A 12,285-nucleotide genomic window follows, 5' to 3' on the forward strand; every position below is an offset into this window, starting at 1 on the left:
TAGGGCCAATTCCCACTATTGTTTAAATCGGATCATGTCGATTCACGATCCAGTTTTAACCACTATGGTTCCCACTTGGAGAATCGATTTGGAATCTGGTAAGAAGGAGGCCAGGGCGGAAGGAGAGAGGCAGCAGGCCTGGAGGACGTTGGAGGACGGGGACAGATTCCTTCTCCGCTGCTTGCCTCCGTCCTTCTTGCTGGAGGCATGTCCAAGGTAATTAGGAAGACACTAAATCAGAGGATAAATATTCAGACTAAATTATAAGAGGTGCAAAGAGAATATCTGAATGCACCCATAAGAAGGGAAGAGATTGAAAAAGTAATTTAGAAATTGAAAGGAGTCAAATCTACAGGCCCTGATGGGAATATTTTCTATAAGATATTCAAAAACGAACTAAGCAACTATATGAACAAAACATTTAATGAAATATTATGTACAAAGTTAATACTTAAGGCCTGGAAAAAAGCAGATATAATTTTGATTTTGAAATCTAACAAAAACCTTGATAATCCCGAATCTTACCATCCTATTACTCTATGTAATCAAGATTATAAAATTTTTACAAAAGGTTTGACTAATAGGCTAAAACAGTGATGGCGAACGTTTTTGGTTCGGCATGCCAGGGGCAGAGCTTTGGCCTCCTGGGGGCTTCTCATTCCTCCTCTTGAGCACCATTTTCTGGCTGGAGAGAGGCAGCAGGCTTGGGGGACATTGGAGGACAGGGACAGGTTTCTTCTCCACCGCTTTAATACATTCACATCTAAGACAGATCAATTTACGGAATTAGTTTACTGACCATTTCAAACACATTCATCTGTTAAGACATCTCATGCCACATCTATCTTTACTTCAGTTGATATATGAATTTTAAAGAAATTAACAAGTACCTTTTTTGATTTTTCTCAGATGTTAGACCAGTTATGTTTATGTTGATTTAGGAGATGATTTATTTTCATTGTCACCCAGAAAGCTTGATTCTATAAAGTGAAAATACATAATAGAAATTAATTTTCAGTGTGCTTATTTTATTCATTCATTCATTCCTAGAGTGCATTTTCATTAATAATTTGATTTATGCTCATTTCTTACAAAGGAATTAGACAGAATTATGCACAAACATGTAGTTACTTTCCTCAGTTTCTTAGGGCTATCTTTATCTATACATCTAGGCTAAATGGCCGATCCATGAGATGGTGGGCTGGTGGCTGTAGCTGATATCCTCCAAGATCTATGTATATTTAGGACATTTAATCAATCCTTGTATTCAGAAAACTGTGATTATGCACACAAAAAACCCATATCTTAACTACTGAAAGGCCCAAGAGAAAGGAATGCTACTTTTAAATCTTATATTCTAATTGCGGATAAGTACAAGCAGAAAAGTTCAATAATATTGGTAGACTGACTACATAATGATGTTGTTGTCTTCTTTACTGAATCCACTCATTGTTTAGCAAAACTGAGAGAGAGTAATAGTGAACTAGTTAAGTGTCGGACAAAACAAGACTGAGCTACTGGGGAAGTTTAATCATGGTGTGTGTGGTGTGAAAGAGCACACAGAGAGAGAAGAGAGAGCGAGAAGAGAGGCGAACAAAAGAGAATAACAATTACAGGTAACACACAAACCAGCCCACACACCCAAAGTTTCACAATGACAAAACTCGGGGATACATGTGGCCAAGCAGCATCAGACTACAGGCAAGATGGAAAATTAATGGGGAAGAATAACACAAATTAGGAATGCTGTAAATAATAAAATAATAATGATAATGAGAATAATAAATTATTATTTATATACCACTTTTCCAAAACTGATCAAACGGTGCACAACAAGAATACAAATCAAATCAAAAATAACAACACGATAACAAACATTAAAACTTGACAATAAAAATTCAATCGCAATTTAAAACCATAAAAAACCATATCAAGCCAGCTGAGTTGAATCAATGGTACAAGATACATATCAAGGGGGAAACCACACACATCAGGCACATGGGGGAAAGCTTGACGGAAAAAGAAGGTCTTGAGTCTCTTTTAAAGAGATCCAGGGAGTGATGGAGCAGAGCTCATCGGGAAGGGTGTTTCCAAATTTGTGGGGGCCGAGATGGAAAAGGCCCTTTGTGAGGTTGACGCATATCTGCCAGTTGGCACCCCAGCACAAAACTTCCGGCTGCCCTGAGGTGTGTGGTCGATTATATGGGAGAGGCGGTCCTCCCGAAGTACCTGGGCTCAAGCCATTTAAGGCTTTATAATTAATTACCACACCTTAGTTGCGCCTTAGCGAATGGGCACCAATGAAATCTTGTAAGATGGTCATTATATGTCAGCTCTAAACAACCAGCGACCCAATCTTGCTGCTCGCGCCATATCTCACTAATTGAAGCTTCCGGGTTTTACAAGGGTTGCCCCATGTAAGCGCATTACAGACAATCCAATCGAAGGTTACCAGAGCGTGTACCACAGTTTCAAGTCCCCCCGGCCCAGCATAGGGTCGCACTAACGTATCAGCCGTAGCTGAAAATAGGTGCTTCGACCGTCGCATCCACTTGAGATGTCAATTGGAGGCGACGAGTCCAGAACACTCCCAAGCTGCAACTGAGTCCTTCAGGGAGCGTGACCCCATTCAGGACATGTGGGAAATTTCACTACCCGGGCCCGGGGACCTATCACTAGTACTTCCATTTCTCTGATTCAGACTAGTTTGTTTTCCCTCATCCAGCCCATTACCACTCCAAGCAGGCATTTAGAGGAAATCCATCCGCCTAGTTCAGTCATCAGTCGGAGACCAAGAAACATATATGAGTGTCAAAAGCATATTGATAACACCTCGCCCCTGCTCTGTGATCTCTCCCAGCGGTTTCATGTAAATGTTTAAATAGCATAGACAAAATAGCAGTTGTAGTTGTTGTTGTTTTGTCTGATCATTGCTGGAAAGAGAGGATTTCAACACCTTTTTCTCTCCTCCGCTCTCTGCGAGTTAATTGACACAATATTTTTTGCACTTTGGGTCAGGGAGAGGGGTGTCCGAGCAAGTTGCCCCTTGGAAAGAGCCCCCATGGCTAGAGGGCAAGGCAGCTCCACCTCCTCCTGGATAACTGGAAGAACTTCTCCCAGGAAAGCTTTCTCACCAGTGAAGGCTGTGCCAGGAGGTCGTCAAATTGCAGAGATGGCCTAACAAAAGCTGGAACATCCCTGAGGATGAACGGGATGCGGATCGCAATCAATTCTTTTTATGACATGATCAGATAAGTTCCCTTTAATAACCTTTGGATTTGAATCAACTGGTCAATGTAATAAGAATGGGTTATTTTACAACAAAGAAAATTCAATCGGGGCAAATGCAGTGTGAACTATGCTCCGCTGTTGAAATTATCCATCAATTTTGATCACAAAACGATTTATTTGTAAGTGGAATGAGGCCATGGAGGACAACCAGTTGCTAGCTAACTACTACGTATTAGAAAATAGACAGATCTATAACCTTAACTGATGGCTCTCTGGCAAATAAGGATGCCGTCCAGAAAGAACCCACTCCTCTCTCAGTGACTGACCAACCAAGAAATAAAAACTTCCGTCACCACACCAGAATGATCAGAGATGAGACTTCAATAAGCCCACTAGTTTTGCTGGCTCAAGAATCAGTCAACAACTCATAAGATAGTATAGTCACTAAATTAAACATAAATCCATTGTATACATTGGATGTGGTTAATAGCATGTGCCCCTCAGGCAGAAAAGTTGGCAAGCAAGTTTGGGGGAAAACTCCTAAACTTAGCAATGAGTATGAAACAAGTTTGTCATGGTGGACATGAATGGTAAACAATGGGACCGGTACACACCGCCATAAAGGACGTGCTGTCGGTGAACTAGGATTAGGGAGCAACGCACCAACCGCAACAACTACCTTAACCCTAGTCCATGGACAAGCGGCGCCATCATGGTGCATCCCACACATGCATGCAGGAAGTGATGTCAACTCTATCCCCCCCCCCCCAAAAAACATGATTCTAACTGGCGTTCCCACTTATGGACACACATCAGAATCGCATTTTACAAAAAAGACCTCTGCAAAACTAGTGTCAGAAACCCCGGGTATTTGTGTTTGCCCGGACCTTCCTCCTGCTAATCGATGAATGAGGATCAGAAGTGGTTCAAATTTGAACGAGGTCATATAGCCCCGTTGTGCTTCGCACAAAAGGTAGTGGGAATGGGGCCCAGGGTGTCACTTCGTCATGTTAGTGCAATAGAGTGGCCTGGCCAAAATGCAGGGATAAAATGAATACATTATGCATGGGTGGCAAGGAGACTGTTGTGAAATCCTGTTTCTCTTCTACACATTGAATATAAGTAACGGTGGGAATACAGACAGATATCCTGTTTAGGGGCATATGATTAGGTGACACATTTCTCGATAAATTTACCAGAAGCTCTTGCTATGCTGAATGTTGAGCTATGAACTGTTTGTTCTTCTATAAAGTCAACTTCAAAAGGAAATAAAAAGGAATCAAGAGATGGGTGCATGTGTCCATCTAAGACAACCCACTCCTTTTCCGCTCCCAACAAGAGCTCTTATGCAGTGTACATATTTTTCAAAAATTAAATTGGGTTACACAAACACCTCACCTTAATAAAAGGCTTAATGACTAATAGTGTCACATGGAACTCTTTTACTGATACAGATATCAAAGTGTAAAATCCATATGTAACTACCACTTGGACAGGGTTTATTTTCACATCCCCTTCATAAAAACAGCATCAAAATGGTCAGCTGCTATCTTTTTTTTCCCCCTTTCTCCCTGGTGACACATGTGGCAAGCAGCCAAGAAGATAAAAATGTGGCCAACTGGCACCATATACACTGTTCATTTGATTATGGAAGTCCCTGTGATCTTGCTGAAAGGCCACAGAGCTGAACATTTGGCACAAACAAAGGATTTCTTTTTAAAAAAACATGGTCAAGACAGGATATTCTTTCAGATCAACATAACACTTGTGACATCTACAAAGAAAATTTTATTACAACCTATAGTTTGATTCTACATCACACCCAGCACACATTCACACACACCAGGGGGACCAAGAGAGCCTTTTAAATGGGAAGTTTTTGAAGAGGTGCTGTGTTGTTTAAAGTGAACTGTTTTTGAAGCTTTAAAATCTTTTAAATTGCATTTGTTATTCCTTAATTGAAGGTTTGAATTTTTTAAAATACAGTGAATAGTTTCATCCATTAATTCACTTTTTGTATGCTTTTGGCTGATTGTTCTTTTAAAAAGGTAAGCCACCTTGATCCCAATTCGGGAGAAAAAGTGAAACCTCTCTCTCGGCTTTTCTTCACGAATAAATCAGGAAGGACTCATCCCACGCTTCCTACAAGTGTTTGATGACTACAACAAGGCCAAATCCGAGATAAACAAGTCCAGTTGCAAAAGCACAGCAAATGTCTCCTTGGGTGATGTTCAAGTTGTGTTCTTTCTGCGTTGCGTTTCTCTTCAAACTCTTGGCAGATTTTAAAAAGGCTGCAGCATCAAGATAGTGCATCTCCATGCCTCCCGATGCAGAGGCCAGGGCGGACCATTGTTGGTGACAATTGGCCAAGCCGATGTTTGTTTCCAGGGAGTCCTTGTATCTCTTCTTGGAGCGATCCCCTTACACTGACCAGCGATGCAGTTCACCATAGAACTATTTTGGGAGCCAATGGTTCTTCATCCTAGAAACATGTCTGCCCAGCGCAGCTGCGTCCTCAATAGCATGGCCTCAATGCGGTGATCCCGCTTGCTCAAGGACAGAACATTGTCACCTAGTTGTCCAAGTGTATATTTAGAATTGGCGTAAACAGCGTGATGAAAGCATTTAAGTCATAGGTGTTGGCGATAGGTGACCCATGTTTCAGACCCATAAAGGAGAATAACAGAGAATGGCTCTATACAACACTGGTTTGGTGCTCGCCTCAAGTAATTTGTTACTTCAGACTCTTTATGAAGGCTCCAAATACACTAATGCCTTGCTAGTCTCTGATTGATCTCTTTTAATAAAATAATTTTAATAATTATTATTATTAATAACAAAATGTTGTCATACATATTCTGATCAATTATAGCATCTTCATTAAGAGATCTCAATGACTACCACCACCCCCAACCACACTAATTCTAAGGACCTTGGTAATAATAATAATAATAATAATTAATAATACTAATAATAATAATATATAGTCGTCCCTCCCAATTCATGGGGGATCCGTTCATTCCGCCCCCCCCCCACCCCAAACGCCCGAAAACCACAAATATTCAATTTCTCATTGGTACAGTGGTGGCGCACTCCTGTGCAGGCCATTTTTGTCCCTCCTTGCGAGCGGCAGACTGGAGTCTGCGAACAGAGAGGGATGAGTGTAAAACAATTCAGGACTTTGACACGCTCTGCTTTGGCATCATTACTAAAAGAGTGATATCATCTACCACTGATGCCATCTGACCCCCAAATCCCTGATGCCTCCCCCGTGCCCCCATGGCTTCATGTAGAGGTTAAAGATTATAGGGGACTCCAAGGAGTCTTAGGGAACTGCACAGGACAAGGCTAAGGGGATAACAACAGTCCTCCAGCAACACACTTTGGGACAGCCAGTCAAAAAGGACCAGAAAACGCTGCTGAAGTCTGCTAGTTTGGAAGAGGATGAAGAGAGCCGGTGAAGCTATCCAAGAACATAGGTGGGGCAGTCTGTGGAAGCAGAGCCAGAGCAAGCCAAGAAAAGATTCATCGACAGACAGCACAATCAGAACACAGCAGCTGAAGTCATTTGGAGAGCGGGTTCCTGTTCGGTGAATAGTGGAAATGCGCATGTATCCTATGCCTCCTTACCTAGAAAAGAGCAGGGAATGAGACTCACCTATGAAGGTCTCCTAATACAGATCACAATCAGCAATGTAATTACAAAATTTTTTTAAGGTAGTTTATTATAGGAGCATTCACACTACAGAAATAAAACCATGTTAAACTGGATTATTTCCATAAGTTAACACTGGAGGCAGGCGATGAAAACAAGCCCACCTTAAAAAACTGGCGCAATTGGCACGGTCCCTTAGCATTTTTTCCAAAAAGAGCCGCAGTGATTGCAGCTTCAGAGTGTGAACTGCTACCAAACAATTCGGATCGCGCTGCAATTGTTCCCCCCAGGTGAAGGCCACCCCCGATTTAAAAATGATACGATGGCAAAATGAACGCCCAACAGGGTTAAAATGACACGAAGAGATTCGATCACAGTAAACGAGGGGAAAACGAACCCCCGATTCTGAATCAGTTCTGAATCGCTGCAAAAATGAGAGCGAATCCCTTCATTCAAAAAAGTAAGTTGAAAGTCGCGAGAGAGAGAGAGTAGAGTCTCCAGGCCAGTAATAGAGGCTAGCAAGGGTCAAACGTTATGCCAGTGATAAATGATAAATGTTATCATTGGTCACCAGCCAGCATAAAAAACAACCAAAAAATACAACATACAAAATACCATCATATCTCATCCCCACCCAGAGTAACCAAACAACATCCCCTTTTCCAATGATGGTCCTACATTTCAGCCTTCTGCCCAAGGAGAAATACCAAAACGTCTCCATCTTAAAAAAAAAAAAACCAAGGACTGAGAACCATGAATGTATATTCTATGTTTAGCTTTTCATTTGGCCACATATTCCCAATTTTTGAGACCAACCACAAGAAGCATGAATTACATTTCTAGGAGTCGTTTATAGCTTTTATTGCCATGCCCTCCATTGAGCATGCCCCAAGAAAGCATAATTTACATTTAATAAGAATGTTTACTTTATTTGGTGCAAGATCCCCCATTCCCCCCCCTCAAAGCCCTCCATTTTGCGGGCCCTCCATCCTCCACCGTGCAGGACAACCCGGTCACCCGCCCATAATAATAAAATAAAATAAAAAAAAGAAAGTTTATTTGTAATCCGCTTTCCAGGTTTGATCAAACCTACCTTCCCTTGAGGAGAGAAAATAGTGCATATAGTCCTCATATCCAAATCATAGAGAGATATATCCAACATTATCTACAGAGCACTGTAAATTCCACACAGTCTCTTACATTAGGGGTACAAATAAAAAAATCAAAAAAAAAATAAAACAAAACCACGCCCAAGATGGCGTAACAATCTAAAACAATAACATTAGATGTCAACATGAAAGGCAAAATGTAACTCCAAGCTTGCCCAATTCCGGAAATCTGCAGACCAAATCCGGTATTAATAATTTCCCCAGGGTTTTGACTGAATATTCTGGTAAATATTGGGGAATCCCGGAGATTTGGGGAACACATTCTGGGCATAATCTCAAGACTGTTGGACAATACTGTAATCTGTCCTGGAAAGTACTGATCCACCCTACTACCCTCAGCACCTTTAGTGTGAAACACACTCACACAGATTTGCCTGCGGAATTTCTACATATTTGGCCGTTTTCCTTTGCTTATCCTTAGATCCTCTGTTACATGCCTCTAAAGTTTGTCCCGACTATTCAGGTCATAAACAAAATCACTTAATTTCGGCCCACCAAAATCACCCCGATATACATAAGGTCCCACATAGAGTCCCAAGTATATACTATCTCTCTCTCTCCTACTAATATATAATTAAAATGTTCAATATCTCCACACCCAAGTTTCTAAAATACACAAATCTTACAATCGATGGGGGTGTTATTACAGTAGGCCAGCCAAGGCATACATGAAACAGTAAGCGTAAAATGCTTTCTACATCAGGATCCACAGTAAGATTAAAAAAGAATAAATTCTCTAATACCCAAACAAACGATCTTTTATATAACAGGAAAACCAACAAGGAGAAAGAAGTCTTTGAGAGCGATGCAAGTCGCGCTCACTTAGCAAACAAGTTGGCATAGTTCTCCCTTTCCCCAGAAATCCTCTGTGTCTGACCTTTTCATATTGCTTTCGCATCTAGTGCCGGCGCCATATCACATTTAGCTTTAACACAAGTTATTTTAACCTATTAAATAATATAATATCATATATTATTAATCCAATAAGATTCAATTACAAACCTATTGCAGCCCTAGGAAGTTCACCTATTTTTAATTTGGCCCCACACAGGCAAAAGAACCTCCAAAATAAAAATACTACCCAGAGAAAAAAAACTGAACAAATAGAGATATATAAAAAATATACTACTATCACTATCATCTTGGGAAAAACCATATCCAACATGTTTGGGTTAAAAAGGGAGAGAGGCAGGAAGAAAAAGACGGAGCCAAGGCATTACCTTCTTCTCCAAGAGAGAGAGCTGTCTCCCCCAGAGATGGACCTGCCCTTTACCTCCTTCCTTCCCCCTCCCCTCCTCCTCCTCCTCCTTCATAGCCACTGGGCGCCATTTGAGTGCCTCACGCCATCTTGGGCCAGGGCAGCCATGGCACCCTCTGACCCCTTGCAAGCAAGCCAAGGGGGAAAGGGAAAGCAAAGCAGGGGGAGGAGAAGGAGGAGGAGGCTTCCTATGACCCTCTCCTTTCCTGGGCTGGCTGAGGGAGGGAGCCCGCCTCGCTCTTTCTCTCTGTCTCTCCTGTTGCGTGGAAGGGGGGAGAGGATGAGGGAAACTCTCAGCCAAGGCTGGGAATGGCTTGCCCCATCTTTATTAGCCCCAGTTTAACTTGAGACAACACAGCAGCCATGGCCGTGGAGAAGGGAGGCCACGACTTGGACCAGGAGGAGCAGGAAGAGAGGATAGGAGAGAGGAGGCAGCCCTCAAGAAGCTCATCGTCCGCCTGAAAAACGTACAGGAGGGGAAACAGATCGACACTTTGTCCAGATATTGCAAGACCCCTCTCCCTCGCCTCCTGGCAAAGACGTAGTAGTACAAAAAGTTTGGAAGCTTCCTCCCTTTGGCCACTTTCATTTATTCCCAGGAAACGTGGACAGAGGCTTCTTTTCATTTCTCCCCCCTATCTCTCCCTCCTTATATGCCTTTATAACTTTTACTGTTTGTTCTTTCTTTCTTTCTTTTGTTCTCCTCTCAGGTTCCAAGTTATTCAGTGGCAAGAACCTCCACCTGCCTTGCTTTGGTTCTGGTCTCTTACATGAGAGTGGCAAGTGTGCAACAGGTAAATATTTTGGTCTGGAGTGCATTTCCATAATAATAAAAAGGGAATAAAAATACGGCGTTAATCTGGTATCCGGAATATCCCAGGTAATATGATTTCCTTCCCTTTCTCTCCCTCTAAAGAATTTGTCAGGATACTAATCTAACGCCACCACTGTGAGTTGACATCAACAATGTGTGTGTGTTGTGTGATATATATAAATCCTGTTTTTATTTGTATTTTTACTATCATATATGTGTGGTGTGTATTCACACCACACACACACACCCACACCCACCATACACTCATGTATATACACACACACACACTCCTACACTCATGTATACACACACATATATACACACAGACCCACAATCATGTGTACCACACATATTATACACACATATGTACACACACACTATGTAAGACACACACGACATTATAGATATATACAACAACCACAACACAACTCATGTGTACACACATGTCATAACACACATATATACACACACACACTCATGTAGACACACACACACACACATACACACACACACACTCATACAGCATAACCAGGAATCCTCCTTTTCCGGACATGTCCTACGTATCAGCCTTCTGACCAAGAAGACTTTCAAGACGTCCTCCATTCTGAGCATGACTAAAGTCCAAGGCACACTGTGTAAATAATCCAGTTTGAGACTGCTTTAACTGCCTTGGCTCCATGCTAGGGAATTTGGGAACTGTAGTTTTGTGAGACATTTAGCCTCTGTCAGACAGAGGTCTGGTGCCACAATAAACACACAATCCCAGGTTCCCTAGTACTGACGACCAGGGCAGTTAAAGCAGTCTCAAATGGATTATTTCTGCAGTGGTTTTTAGATCAAAGAAGCATGAATTTACATTATATGAGCGTTTTAGCTTTCATTTTGTATGTCCTACATTTAGCAGGGCCTTGCCCTCCTTTGCAGTTATGACATTTGGTCACCTGGTGACCAAGAGCGACTTGACCACACGTGGAAGTAAGATTCGCCCTTTTTTGGACTTTTTCCTTGTTCTTTTGGCATTTTGTGATAGGCAAAAATTTGCCAATTATTTCTGTGGCAGAAAAAAAAGCTTTAACTGTTACATATATACTCTCCACAATATATTAAAGCACTCTCCTAAGGCAGAGATTGCAAATTTAAATAGCTGCTCTCCAATTATGGTTAAATTTAAACACTGGCAAGTTGAGGCAGAATGAACCCCAGAATTATAACTTGTAATTAGGCTTGGGATTCTAACCGGCTACTGTAACTCAACTATACGTAACCTAATGTATAATTGAGGGCAGATTTGGGGCCAAAATTGGTGGATTTTACTATGACACACGATAAGTTGAGGGTAACATTTAGAGAGCATATAGCAAAGGATCTACAGGATGACAACAAAGCAAAAAAACCTACGAACTTACAAAATCCAGCGACCATAACTCATAACATGAATATTACAGTAATCAATGTTTTAAAAGAATGTGCAAGTTTATCTGTTGCGAACAGTTACTCAGCTTTGCTTGATTCGTAGCAGGACAGGTATTGTGTTGTTCAGGACGTAGCCAGGATTTTAGGAAGGGGGGGGGTCCAGACAAGTGCCACCATTATAATGGGGCTTGGGACCTGCGAGCAGCAGCACACACCCATTCCATTTTCTAATGGAAGGGGGGTCCGGGACCCCAAGAACCCCCCCTTGGCACATCCCTGTGTTGTTGAGTGTACCTTCACATAATGTCTGACTTATGGTACTCTAAGGGGGACGTTCTCATTGGGTTTCCTTGCAAGATTGTTCAGAGGAGGTTTGCCATGCTTTCCCTACGAGACTGAGAGCAAGTGCTTGCCCAAACATCATCCAGTGAGTTCATGGCCACACTAGGAATGGACCCGGTACTCCGTGTTAATCCCACACTCAAACCTGTACACCCCACACTGGGTCTCATGGGAAGTTGTTAGCTCTCCAATATTGCTGAACTACAAATCCCAACACGCTAGCCAACATAAGCCAATGGTGAAGAATGCTGGGCGCTGTAATTCAGCAATACGGAGGGCTGCACAGTTCTCACCCTGATTTACATGCAATGCTTGTCACTGGAATATGAAGTTGCAGTTCTTTTCAAACAAATTGCTAGGAATCATGTGTATGAATGCTAAGAAATGAGCAATGTTTAATCTA

The 12,285-nt window shown here is 41.9% G+C and overlaps 1 protein-coding gene across 1 annotated transcript in view; it reads left to right on the top strand.

Annotated features, from left to right (window-relative positions):
- The first annotated feature begins 8,742 nt into the window (after window positions 1-8,742).
- LRRK2 (leucine rich repeat kinase 2) overlaps window positions 8,743-12,285 on the top strand; it is a 97,955-nt gene continuing 94,412 nt past the window's right edge. The window contains 2 exon segments of the mRNA XM_042469621.1: window positions 8,743-8,766; window positions 10,024-10,107. Of these exon segments, the coding sequence (XP_042325555.1) occupies window positions 8,743-8,766; window positions 10,024-10,107 (108 nt within the window).

Source organism: Sceloporus undulatus, chromosome 5, assembly GCF_019175285.1.
Source record: "Sceloporus undulatus isolate JIND9_A2432 ecotype Alabama chromosome 5, SceUnd_v1.1, whole genome shotgun sequence".
Lineage (NCBI taxonomy): Eukaryota > Metazoa > Chordata > Lepidosauria > Squamata > Phrynosomatidae > Sceloporus > Sceloporus undulatus.